Source organism: Numida meleagris, chromosome 22, assembly GCF_002078875.1.
Source record: "Numida meleagris isolate 19003 breed g44 Domestic line chromosome 22, NumMel1.0, whole genome shotgun sequence".
In the NCBI taxonomy this organism is placed as follows: Eukaryota; Metazoa; Chordata; class Aves; order Galliformes; family Numididae; genus Numida; species Numida meleagris.
Window position 1 is genome coordinate 1,569,556 of NC_034430.1, and position 12,042 is coordinate 1,581,597.

Below are 12,042 nucleotides of genomic sequence, written 5' to 3' on the forward strand. Positions count from 1 at the left end.
CCACTAAAGCAGATTCACTAAAGTAGGTCACACAGGTAGGCATCCAGATGGGTCTCGAGTATCTCCAGAGGAGACTGCTCCACTCTACCTCTCTGGGCAGTCTCTTCCAGCACTCTGTCACTCTGACAGTAAGGAAGTTCTTTGTGTTAGTACAGAACTTGTGTTCCAGTTTCTGCCCATTGCCCCTTGTTCTGTTGCTGCATGATATTGGGAAAAGTCCATCCTCATTGACTTGACTCCCACACTTGAGATATTTATGAACAGCCATGAGATCCCATCTCAGTCTTCTCTTCTCAGACTCAGTAGTCCAAGGGCTCTCAGCCATTCCTCAGACTGCAGAGGCTCCAGGTTGCTAATCATCTTTTGCCGTCCTCCACTGGACTATTTCTAGGAGATCCTCATCTTTTTGGAACAGGACACAGTATTCCATCTGTGGTGGATCAAGCACCTCCTGCACCTGAGATGGACTTCAACTTCCAGATTGCAAAGCTGCTTTTATATCCATCAGCCAACGCATACAACTTCATCCATACTCCACGTTCATGATGGGAGCACTCATGCTTAACATGCATGGAGCTTTCAGGAGAGGCATTTTGCTGTTGAAGGAGCTCCTCTGGGAGCCCAGGAGCTGCTCAGAGCCACTCTCCTCACAGCTCTAGGACTGCAAGCTGAGAGAAGGCCCTGGGGGAGAAGCACCACCACTGCCACTGAGCTGCTCTCCTACAGACTATTGCATCAAGTCTGCACACACTGAGGACCTGATCAAACAAGGAACAGCAGGCAAGCTCTATTTAATCACAGGCTAATTAGCTAATAACAGCACACCTGGGCAGCAGGACCCGCCTGCTAATGTCCTTCAGAAGAGGTCCCGCACAGAGCCCTCCGGGCTGTGCCCCACCACTAACAGCCGCGGTCGGGGCTGGTTCCCTTATACGGCAAGAGTCGGGCACTGAGCGCTTTCCCTCAGCGGTAGCACTGCAGGGCAGAGACGGAAAGGCCCCCCACAGCCACCAGGCCGCACTCCCGAGAAAGAAGCATCAGGTCAACCGCCGCAGCGCCCGCCGGGACACACACCACCAGCCCCCGGCTCCAGGGCGGGGCCCAGCCGCCACCGCCCGCCCTCGCGCTGCGCGTCCAGGGCGGAGCGACGCCGTACGTTCCCCGCGCTCCCTTTGTTCCAAAGCTGCGGGAGGCGCTGCCCCTTTAAAAGCCCCAGCTCCGGCCCTGCCGGCGCGCCGGGTTGAAGGCGCCGCGCAATTGGTTACGGGGTCTTCCTCTGATTGGTCTTCGGGAGTCACGGCTGGTTCCGCCTCCCGCTTCCTATAGGTGGGGCCGACTGCTCGTCCAGAGCGGGAGGTTCTGAGTGGGTGAAGCAGCGGTCCCTGGAAACAGTTCCGGGAAACCCCGCGTGTTGCCGGGGTCGCACCGCCGTCCATGAGGAGAAGGAGGAGCGCGCGCCATTTGCCGTCGCTGCTTGGGCCCGAGCTGCGCCGCGCAGGCCCTGCTCCGGTGAGTCCCCGAGAGGCGCTAGGGGCGCCGGGAAGTCCCCTCGCGCGGTGAGGGTGCTCTGCGGCCGGGGGCGAGCGCTCCCTGGTAGGCCCCGCGGCGGGGAGGGCCGCTGTGGGCTCGGGATAGGCCCGGCGCGGGCGGAGGCGGGCCCGAGGCGCTCGCGCCGCGTCGGAGCGCGGGGTGGGGGCGTCGCAGGGCGCGGCTCGGCCGCTCGGAGGGCGGCGTGGGGCGGGAGGGCCGTGCGCGGGAGCTGGGCCGGGAGCGGCCTTGGGGGCGGGTCCTGCGGCCCGGCGGGGGCGGGCGGCCGACCCGGAGCGGGCCCTGCGCGGGGAGGGTGGCGCGGCCTCGGGCGGGGGATGCCGCGCTTCTCCCGGGATGCCCCGCTCCTCCCGAGCCGTGCGGCTGAGCGGGAACCGCGCGGGGCTGCGGATGGCCGCGGGCGGCTTCTTCCCGGCCCCTCCCGGCCGCCGCGGGGCAGCGGAGGTGCCGGAGAGGCGACGTGGGGGGGGGCGGGCTGCCGGGGGCTTGGACGGTAAACCCGTCGCTGTCGCAGCGCTCTGTAAAACCCTGCGGTGTCGTACAGCTGCAGGGAGACGTTCTCCCGTCCCCTGTTGTTGGGGCATCGCTTCACTTAACGTTCTTTTGAGAAAGGTCTTCACCAAAACTTGCAAAGTTTTGCTTAAATACGTTATTATTACCTTTATTTTGTAAACGAGGCTCCAGTTACTGGGCCTTAACGGCCTGCTTACCCAGCGAGTTCTGAACGCGCCCGATCACGTGCGTTGCGCTGTGCTGCAGCACTGCCTGAAGAAAGTTGCTTGGATCTCTCTCACCCCACTCGCAGCACCAGAGGACCCCCCCCAGCAGTGATGCTTTCCTGCTGCAAAGGATGTTAATGTTCCTGGAGCTGGGTTATTTTTCCTTGTTTTTGTTTTTTTTAATTTGAGATTATATTTTGTATGACTCTGAGTTTTTTTTTGACGTATCTTTCTAAAGTAAAGGTCACCTAGAGTTCTGTATCTTGGTATCGTTTTTATTTATCTATGCAAACTGTTGTGTTTGCCGTGTGGTAGAGTCTGATAATTTTATATCCGAGAAGCTATTTCTGTCTCAATGTCATTGCTGTTGGTGTAATGTTTGAGCTTCCTTCTAACGCTGAACTTATGTCAGAGAACAAAACCTACAAAAACAAAACAAAACCCACATTCCTGTAGGATAAACTCATCAGTACAGTGCTCGCTTGTAGTGAAACGCTGCTTTGAGTTGGAGTGCCCTGAATGCTGTTCTGTACGACCCAGCCAAGCAGATGAGCTAGAAACAGCCGATTCTGTTAGGAAGGAGGATGTACAGGCTTTGCAGTTGAGGTTAGCAAAGCGCAGTAGTTACTGATGTAGGTGTATTTTAATGAAACAAATGTTCACCTTGCTAACCCATGTGTTACCCACCTGTTGGTGGGGAGGCTGTGCTAGGCTTTTGGTTAGCATCCTGATGGAGGTTCTCAGATATTTCCATTCTGTAAGGTGATGGTTTGGGAAACGCTGGGAGGGTGAGGGTGCTAGCGCCTCGAAGTTGTAGTGACTGCCACTGAGATACTGGTCTGGAGACTGGGATAATATGTGTAGGTTTTTCAGGGCGTGATAACTTCAAAACAAGTTTTCCCACAATTCATGCTAATGAATAACGTATTATAATTAAGCTATTAAAATGTACTTTCTGTGATGGAATAATCTGTGGTACAAAGGGAATAGCAGTAATGGTTTCACATAAAAAATAAAGGGGTGTAGCACTATATCTTATGAACAGGTGAGGTTTAAATAAACTCCCAGTTCAGTCTTTTAGTTCCAGTTCTTATCTCCCCCTTGTGCATGTGCTTCTTTCTGCTTAGACAAGAATCTTCTTCAAGTATAACTCCTAACTTCATAGGGACTATGTTTGTTTTCTTGTGGTTCATCTGAAAAAGTTTCTTCAAGTAGTAATAAAGGGAACACCCTAATGCAATTTTTAATCTGATTTAACTCCTATAGGTGATAGGGACCTACAGATAATGTACTCAATAGGAGGAATAGCAATGTAAGCAAGCAGAAATTACTTGGGTGCAATTTTAATGCGTGAGATTCGTTATGCTTCCAGTGCACCTGAGCTAAATAAATGCAGGTTACTTCATGAAATCAAAAGTGATGTAGCAGCAAGGCTGAAACAGGGTTGATGGATAATCAATGTCAAGTTGGCTATGGTAGTTTACAGTATTGTTTTCCCTCTACCAGAAGTTGCCATTTCTGCTCGTTGAAGCTGTTACTAAGCATGTTTTCAGTTAACTAGACTGTAAATGTGTAATTAATTGGCTGGAGTTATACGTTGTTTGTGGGTGGCGACCTCTGTTAGAGCCTTGGTATAAAATAGAGGGAATGGTCACCTCGGGGCTGCTTCAGTGATTGTCAGAGTAAGGCTGAGATGGAGTTTCTGTATTCAGGATGCCGTGCACTGTCAGGCTAAGGTGTGTGTTGCTTTTTTTTTTTTTTTTTCCCTGGGAAAAATACTGAGAGCCATTTGAGTTATTAAGCATGAAAAAGAAGCTTGTTTCTGACTAATTTAAAGGCATCTATAAGTTTTTAACCTTCTACTTGCCAAAAAAGGGACAAGTCACTTGGCAGATTCAGCTTTTGAGATGCAGCATCCAGAAATTCCAAGTGAAAGATAGTGGATGGCTTAAAAGTATGTCTGGTATGAGTGAGTATTCCTGGTCTTCAGAACAAGCTCTCTTAACAACTATGTGAAGTTCCAAACAAAACCACCCCCCCACAACCTCCCTCTTGCATGCAGCCCTGCAGCTGTGAGCTGCTGAAGCTAGGCAACATTTCAGGTACCAGTGGAGCCCTCCCTGCCTATGTAAAGTTGTCCCCAGTGTGTATTTACTGCTGCTCGCTCGGTAAGCACGTTTTTCTGTATGCTATTTTAAATTCATCCATTTCTGCATGTAATAAAAACAAATGCATATCCTGACACATACTAATATACGCATAAACCTTTGCTTATAATTGACACTGAAAATCTCTGCTGTTCAACCAGTCTCCCTCTCTTTCCGGATAGTTGAGTTCTTGAGTGTATAGGAGACTCTAGAGCACAGCATTTGACAGCTTTACCTTCGTGCACGTGCTTTTCTTTGTGGCCTGTCACAGGCTGGGCCACACGCACACGTTGTATGTGCAAACACAGATATCACTCCTCTTTAACACACTTTTAAATTTTTTTTTAGAGGAGAATAAAAAACATGAATAAAATCATTTTTTTTTTTCCTTACTAATTGTGTTAGTAGAAAAATATTTTGTCTTGATGACATCTAGCAGATGTCCAGGGGGAGATCTAAATGATTTTTTTCAGTGGTGACTTTCACTCATGCCTGTCTGCTGTATGCAGAGCGAGGATTTCAGCGCTGTAAGAGGCGTGGTTTCGCTTGTTGTGATCACTCAGGAAAGTCAAGTCCACCTGATCTCAGACTTCAGGCTGAGCTTGCGAAGCTGGAATGGAATCTATTGCTGTAACGGTGAAGAGAAATGCATTTCTTCTGGATGCTGTTGGAACTTGGATATTCTGACAGCTGTGTCATTTTAAAAACTTTACAGAGTACGTTTCTTTAAGAAAGTCTTTTTAGTTAAGATTGTGGGACAGGAAATAGCTGAAATTTCAGCAGCCAAACTGAACTTTCATGATTGGTGGACATAGACAGCGTTTGACTTTAGTTTTTTATGAGGCTGCTAGTCATTAATGAAAAATGAATCTTAAAGCTAGTGAATTAAAATGCTGAGGCTTAATTTGCATTGTCTAAAAGCCTACTTAGAAAAGCTTTTGGTCAGCTGTGGTGCTGTGCAGTAATCTGACACTTAGCTGTTAGATAGAGCTCCATGCGCTGATGTATGCTTGTGGTGAGGGCAGGTCATCTTCTCATGCCATTAGGCTGCAAACCTTGCTTGTCATGGGTCTGAGTTATTGGAGTTGAGGTGTTTCTACCTGACACAGAATAGTTGTCAGCCTTTTGTTCACTTATACCCAAGTCCAAGAATGTGCTTGGCAGTGCTAAATTTATGAGAAGCTGATACTTGTAAATAATCTGGTCTCACAGGAGAAAAAGAAAGTAAATGTGCAGGGAGCATCACTATAAACCATTGAAGTTTAAAAGGTACTTGTAATTGTTTTAAATAGTTTCCTGTATTAATGCCTTGGTTTAGCCTCCTAGGTTTTTTATTCTGTATGGAGAAGATGTGTGTAAGTAGCTGATTCTGTAAAGCAGTAAGGAGGTGAAAACAAGCCAAAAATCCACAGATCTTTTCTATCTCTTTTTTTTTTCTGTGTACCATCTTACGCGTTTTTGATAGATACTCAAAGCATTGTCAGTTTAACTAAACCTTTTGTCCTGCACTGTTTCAAGTTTGAGATGTTGCAGAGGTAGTCAAGCAAGAAGACATCTGTCTGGCTTTCAGTTTCCTTTATTTTTGTATCCATTCCTATGGAAACCTGACATTCAGTTAGTGTTTTGAATGCTCAGTTAATACTTGTACTGAAAGGTGAGGGTTACCGTAGTCCTAAAGTAACAATTTTTTCTTCTGTAATTGGGCTAAAGTCACATTTGCTTTTAAGTAATTAAGTTTCTGTTTTGGAGTAAACTGATAGAAAGCACTTTTTCTGAGTCAAGAAACAGAATGTATGTATATATTATGCCATGGAGCTATGGAAGACTTCACATCTTTTCCTCGCTGATTGCATAAAGAAGTGACAACTAACAGAGAAATAACATGAGGCTGCGTTCCATCTCTAAAATTGAACTTCAAGTCAAGACAGTTGTAGTTGTAGTAAAATTGTTTCTTTGTCTGAAGAAAAACTTTTTTTTTTTTGCTCGAGATTGCGAATCGTAGGCTACCTTCCAAAAAGTTGTAGTCTAGAAGGGGTGGGTATACATGGGTTTGGTTTAGGTGTGTTTATCTTTGGAGACTTGTTTTTTCAGCGTAGTAAGTAGCTGGAGGCTTCAGAGTCTTAAAAACAAAGCAAAACTTGTTCTTGAGTCTTCTTCATATCTGTTTTCTAGTACTTAATTACATTGCTCTTGCCATGCTGCGTGTGTCTATCTGGTTATCATTTCACTGCTGATCATTGACTTCTTCCCTATCTTTTAAAGCCCGAGGCTCATTTCATTTCTGAACTTAAAAACTGATCATCCTAATGTTCTCTGCTGGGTAGTTGATTTGTCCTTTGTCAGCCTTTGTATTGGGGAGTACTAAGTATCAGCTGGCTGGCTAATTGAGAAACGGTTTTTAATGAATTGGGCAAAGCCCGCTGAAATTGTCTGAGAAGATAGCTGTGCATTTGTCAGTGCACGTATTTGCAATCAGTTAATCTTGAAAGCAAGTCTTGAACTGAAGATGCTGCAGTCATGGCTTCCTTTTAAACCAGTAAGTTTTTAAAAAAGCAGTTGTGATTTGTAGAGCTCCTATTTGAGTCAAACTGAACGCCTGGAAGCGGCTCGGTTGCAGCTTGAAATTTCAATGTGCTCGCGAGTGCAATTTTCTCTTCCTATCCTTAATGAGTTCTGTTAGTGTCATGAGAAAGTGTTTGGCTAGTCTTATGCAGTATGTCGGGTTTGAAGGAAGGCATGGCAACAAGCCAAGAAAGTGAAAATTAGCAAACAAGTATTGACATTTTTGTACGTTAAGCTACCCTGCAGGGTTATGTGTTCGCTCAATTTTAACCAATTGTTTTACAAGTAGAGGAATGGGAAATGAAAATAGCAACTAGCTCTTCTGATTCTTCTTTGAAGGATGTTATTATCGTATCCCAGTGCATTCTAGCTGCTATGGTAACCAGTTAACTTGCTGACAATCTAAAATTTAGACATCAGTATGTACATGAAGTACACTTAAGGAAATAAAAAGTAAATTCTTCCATGTACATTTTCTGCAGTATTAAGGGTTGTACTTTCTTTTGAAACTTAGATCAGCTGCATCCAAAAAAAAAATATTAAATAAAACTTCTGGTAGAGGTCATTTGCAGCATGTATACAAATTAGTTTAGATAAATCATGCATTGTCCTACAAACTAGTTTTTTCTGGCTTATTGTAATATAGCTCCTGAATTTTTTCCAGCAGCATAATAAAATGGCTAATCAGGTGAATGGTAATGCGGTACAGTTAAAAGAAGAGGAAGAACCAATGGATACTTCCAGTGTAACTCACACAGAACACTACAAGACACTGATAGAGGCAGGCCTCCCACAGAAGGTGGCAGAGAGACTTGATGAAATATTTCAGACAGGTATAATATGCATTTCTTGTTTCTGATTGGTTATGAAAGTGAGGGCATACCATTTTCAAATTTTTATAGATTAAGGTTTTAAAATACATTGTTTTTGATCTGTGTAGCTCTAAATGTTTTGCTACTTTGACTTCCCTAAAGGCAAATTGGGTTTGACATTGACTAATTATTTGACACGTCCTTAGTGTTGTATGTGTTATCTTAGTTGCTTTAGGGCACAGAGCACTAGTTTCTTAGCTGTCAAATAAAGATGTGTTTGAGCATACTAAACTGTACATTTTTTTTCCTTCAATCCAAATCATCATTTTGCTTTTACTTTTCTACTGTCAACTCCTCACAGTGGTTCTTAAACACTCAAGGGCTGGACAGGTGACCTAGTGAGGGAAGCAACTAGCTTGTCTTGCCTGGGACTACATTTGAATTGAGTCTGCCTGTGGATTTTGTGTTCTCTCTAGTTCTGAGTGGACAGTTTAATCCATTGAAAAGTTCAGTTTGATACTAACTGCTTTTTTAACAAAGCTGAGGACTAAGCTATCTAGCAAACTGAGTAATATTTTGCTGGTAGCAAGTGGTCTCTGCAACAGCTAGAGGAAAGGTTTCTTTATATACCAAGGTTTCTCTATTTCATTTTTGTAACATCCCATCCTCCCTTATTATTTTGTCCTTAGACAGAAGCTTCCTTTTCCTCTTTAGAGTGTGTTCCGTGAACAAATGTATAAGAAGCAGTAGAACTGCTTTATGCGCTTATCTTCAATGCCTTGGTGGCAAGATGGCAGTTTTTGTTGCAAAGAATCAAAATTCCACTGATTAAATGAAGGCAGTTCAAAAACAACACCTTATCCCTTCATCAGTGTGACGTTCTGGGTCATGTGAATGATGTCTTTTGGAAGTCATTCACAGTGAGCTTTCATCAAGCCTTTACCAGCTTTTATTGACTTAGACATGCACTTTCTAACTGTGGGTCATGACGATGTACACTTGATGGTTTGAGAGAAGGTGTAAATGCCTGGGCAGAGGAACTTGTGGGGTCTAACCTGTGTGGCAGTTAGGCTGTGTCGTGAGGAGTTCTTCAGGGAGTTAAAAGCTTTTCAGCCCAGAACCTAACTACCTAGTATAATTCCATTGCACGAGTAACCTGAAAACATTTATTTGCATTTCCTTAAAGCCACCGAAGACATTCACATTGTGCAGGGGTTTGTCAGTGAAACATTCTACTTCTGATACCAGAGCTAAATTTGGAGTTAAAGTTTGGGATTTTTGATCTGCTGAGATATCATCTGAAAGATACAGGTGCCTTCCAATATGCAGGATCACTTCTGAAATGTAGTCCTTTGGCTTGGCACTACTTTGCATTCTTAAAAGCAAGTAGCAGTTAAATCTGTATTCTGGAAATCGAGCTGTTGCAAAGCATGTGGAGTTATTGGTCCTAAATTTCCCTGTGTGGTTTAAAAAGTGCAGATGTTAATACTAAAGTTCTTATACTCCACAGCTTATGCAAGTGCATTGCAAAAGGGGAAAACAAAAAACCCACCAAAAAACCCAGAAACCTTCAAAGATCCTGAAACAGAAAAAGTGCTTCAGAACTGGTCCAGTGTTTCTTGGGGGAGTCTGTACCTGTAAAATTAACATTAGCCTTTTCGGGTACATGGTAGGGCTCGAAATAATACCTTTTTGAATTCTGGCTCTTGAACTGCATGGAGCAACAAAACAAGTAAAACAAAATAAATTTTTAGACACAAGCAGTCTACTGATTTTGCTTTTTGAAGTTGGGAGGAAAGAGCGAACAAACCGTTCTACTTAATAATATTTTGTGCTTTGTGAGTGTTCGATCTTCAGTTAGAAAGTTCCTTTTTCATGTACAGTAGGATACATGCAGTGTTCACATGTCAGCTTTAGTACAGCTCCATTCGAGAGAATGAGGTGGGAAACTTAAGAGTCAAACAAACCCCAAACTGTTAGAAGTGAGCCAGAGTTCCCTGTTGGATTTCCGAATGTTAGGAAGCTGTTACACATGGGGTGTAATCTTGCACTTCAGTTAATGCTTAGGTATATACATTTTAATTTAAATTTTTTCATTGTTGTACTCATATTCTTTCATATACTTGTGTAGGAATATGTAATTATATTAAATATATAATTCTGTTATGGACTTTAAAAGCAAACTGCATAGTTCTTAGCTTGTATGAAATTTAATAGAAATCTGTAACTTCTTTATCTTTAACTTTTAGGGTTGGTAGCTTATGTCGATCTTGATGAAAGAGCAATTGATGCTCTTAGGGAATTTAATGAAGAAGGAGCCCTCTCTGTATTACAGCAGTTTAAAGAAAGTGACCTGTCGCATGTACAGGTAAGGTGAGAGCTCCAGAAGTGTGAGCACATAAGTGTAAATAGTGTTCTGGCACTACTGGCAGGAGAGCTGAAACTTAGAAACTCTTTTCATGTTTTGTATGTTTCAAACTCAGATCGTGGGCCTGTTTAAAAATTGCCCTAAATGTGCGGGTATTGGAGTGCAAAAGTAAAGCTCCTAGATAATAAAAATGAGTGTTACTGAGAACATAAGGTAAAAATACTGCTTGAAATTCCATACTTAGAAGTTTGTTCAATTAATTGTTGTATTTTTCACGAGGATTCTTTTGATACTTGACATTGTCTTATCTGGTGACTTCACAGTATGGAGTGTAAGATTTGCTGGATTCCCAGAGCTTTTCATACCCCCGATTTAATTATTTTGTAAATTGTATCTACAGAACAAAAGTGCATTTTTATGTGGAGTTATGAAGACCTACAGGCAAAGAGAGAAGCAAGGCAGCAAAGTACAGGAATCGACAAAGGGACCAGATGAAGCAAAGATCAAGGTAATGTTTAGAAAATACTGACTGTTCTGTACTACCTGTATACAGGCTGAAGTAATTTCAATGCTTGAAAATCAGTATTGCTTGGATAAGATCATTCACACATGACTTTAAAGGGATGTATGCAAGATAAAGATTGATAAGAGAGAGCGCTTGTTTGAGATGTAGATGTACCTGATTGCACAATTACCAAAATGCATGATCTTAAAAAACAAAAACAAACAAAAAAAAAAACATTATTTGTTTCAGAGTTATCTTGTCTTCCTACACTAGTTCTTACAAGCTGATAAAATTGAGACTAATTGGACATTTCAACAAGATTGAGTCTTGGTGAATGTATTAAGACCCGGGTTTTCTGTTGTGCAAAACCGACTTAGGAAGCTAGTGAGAAGAAGTTCTGGAGTTCCTTGGCTACTACGTAAGATACTGCAGATTGAAACAGAAAATAAGGGAAAAAGAAAATAAGTTTTTTTTGCTGTGAGCTCAAAGCTGAAACAAACTTTGTTGTTTGTGGCCCCTACCCTCCTCCACATAGCTGTTGTGATTTGGTTTTCATTTTTTTTTTTTCAGGCTTTGCTAGAGAGGACTGGTTACACTTTGGATGTAACTACAGGACAGAGAAAATATGGGGGCCCTCCTCCAGATACTGTGTATTCTGGTGTTCAGCCTGGTATCGGAACAGAGGTTAGTATGCACAGACTGATACAATTATTTTGTATGTTTATGTGAAGACGTATGTTGGAAAGACTGGAAAATAAATTATACTGAGGGAAAGTTTAACATATTGTAGAGGAAAGCTTGCTTCTCTGTTTATCTTCATCGGTCTTAGTCCTCAGTATTCTCCAGGAAAAAAGCATTATTGTCTGAGGAGGAAAAAAAGCAGATGGATATACTGGCAAGACTATGTAAAAATTACTAAAACGTAAGGTGGATATTGACATTGTTAGACTTCATCGTCCCAACTGAAGACTATGGTCCATAGCTTAAAAAGTGACAGCTGTGCAGCGAGGTTAAAAAAAAAAAAAATGAACAGAAAGTGTTTGACTCTAGTTGTTTTTTTTTTACAACATAAATGGAATTTGAGAGGCAGTAGCAAAGATTTCCATGTGTTGTATTGGAAGCAGTGAAGACTTGAGTGTATTGTATTAGGATGCTCTGTACAAAGTTTTGAAGAGGTCAGCTTAGATTGCAGTGGCAGTAAATAATTCGTTAATAATCACCAGTCTTTACAGAATACATCCTTAGTGCTTTCATGATCTGATAGTGAAACCACTACGCTGAGAGAATCATATATCTTGTTTATTTTGGAAATTTTTTCATTTCATGTTCAGGAAAGTGGCTTAGAAGTCTGTTTTACCAACTTATGATGATATGTGATACA

At 42.8% G+C, this 12,042-nt stretch overlaps 1 protein-coding gene across 6 annotated transcripts in view; it reads left to right on the forward strand.

Annotated features, from left to right (window-relative positions):
- Positions 1,352-12,042, forward strand: part of HNRNPR (heterogeneous nuclear ribonucleoprotein R) — a 37,638-nt gene continuing 26,947 nt past the window's right edge. For 2 of the 6 annotated variants that reach the window (XM_021375174.1, XM_021375175.1), the window contains exons 1-5: positions 1,369-1,509; positions 7,623-7,809; positions 10,038-10,156; positions 10,557-10,664; positions 11,232-11,345. In XM_021375174.1, coding sequence (XP_021230849.1) covers positions 1,435-1,509; positions 7,623-7,809; positions 10,038-10,156; positions 10,557-10,664; positions 11,232-11,345 — 603 coding nt within the window. In that variant the 5' untranslated portion in view covers positions 1,369-1,434. Of the gene's footprint in view, positions 1,510-7,622; positions 7,810-10,037; positions 10,157-10,556; positions 10,665-11,231; positions 11,346-12,042 lie in introns of all 6 variants that reach the window. The other 4 variants (XM_021375176.1, XM_021375177.1, XM_021375180.1 and 1 more) reach the window with 4 other exon arrangements.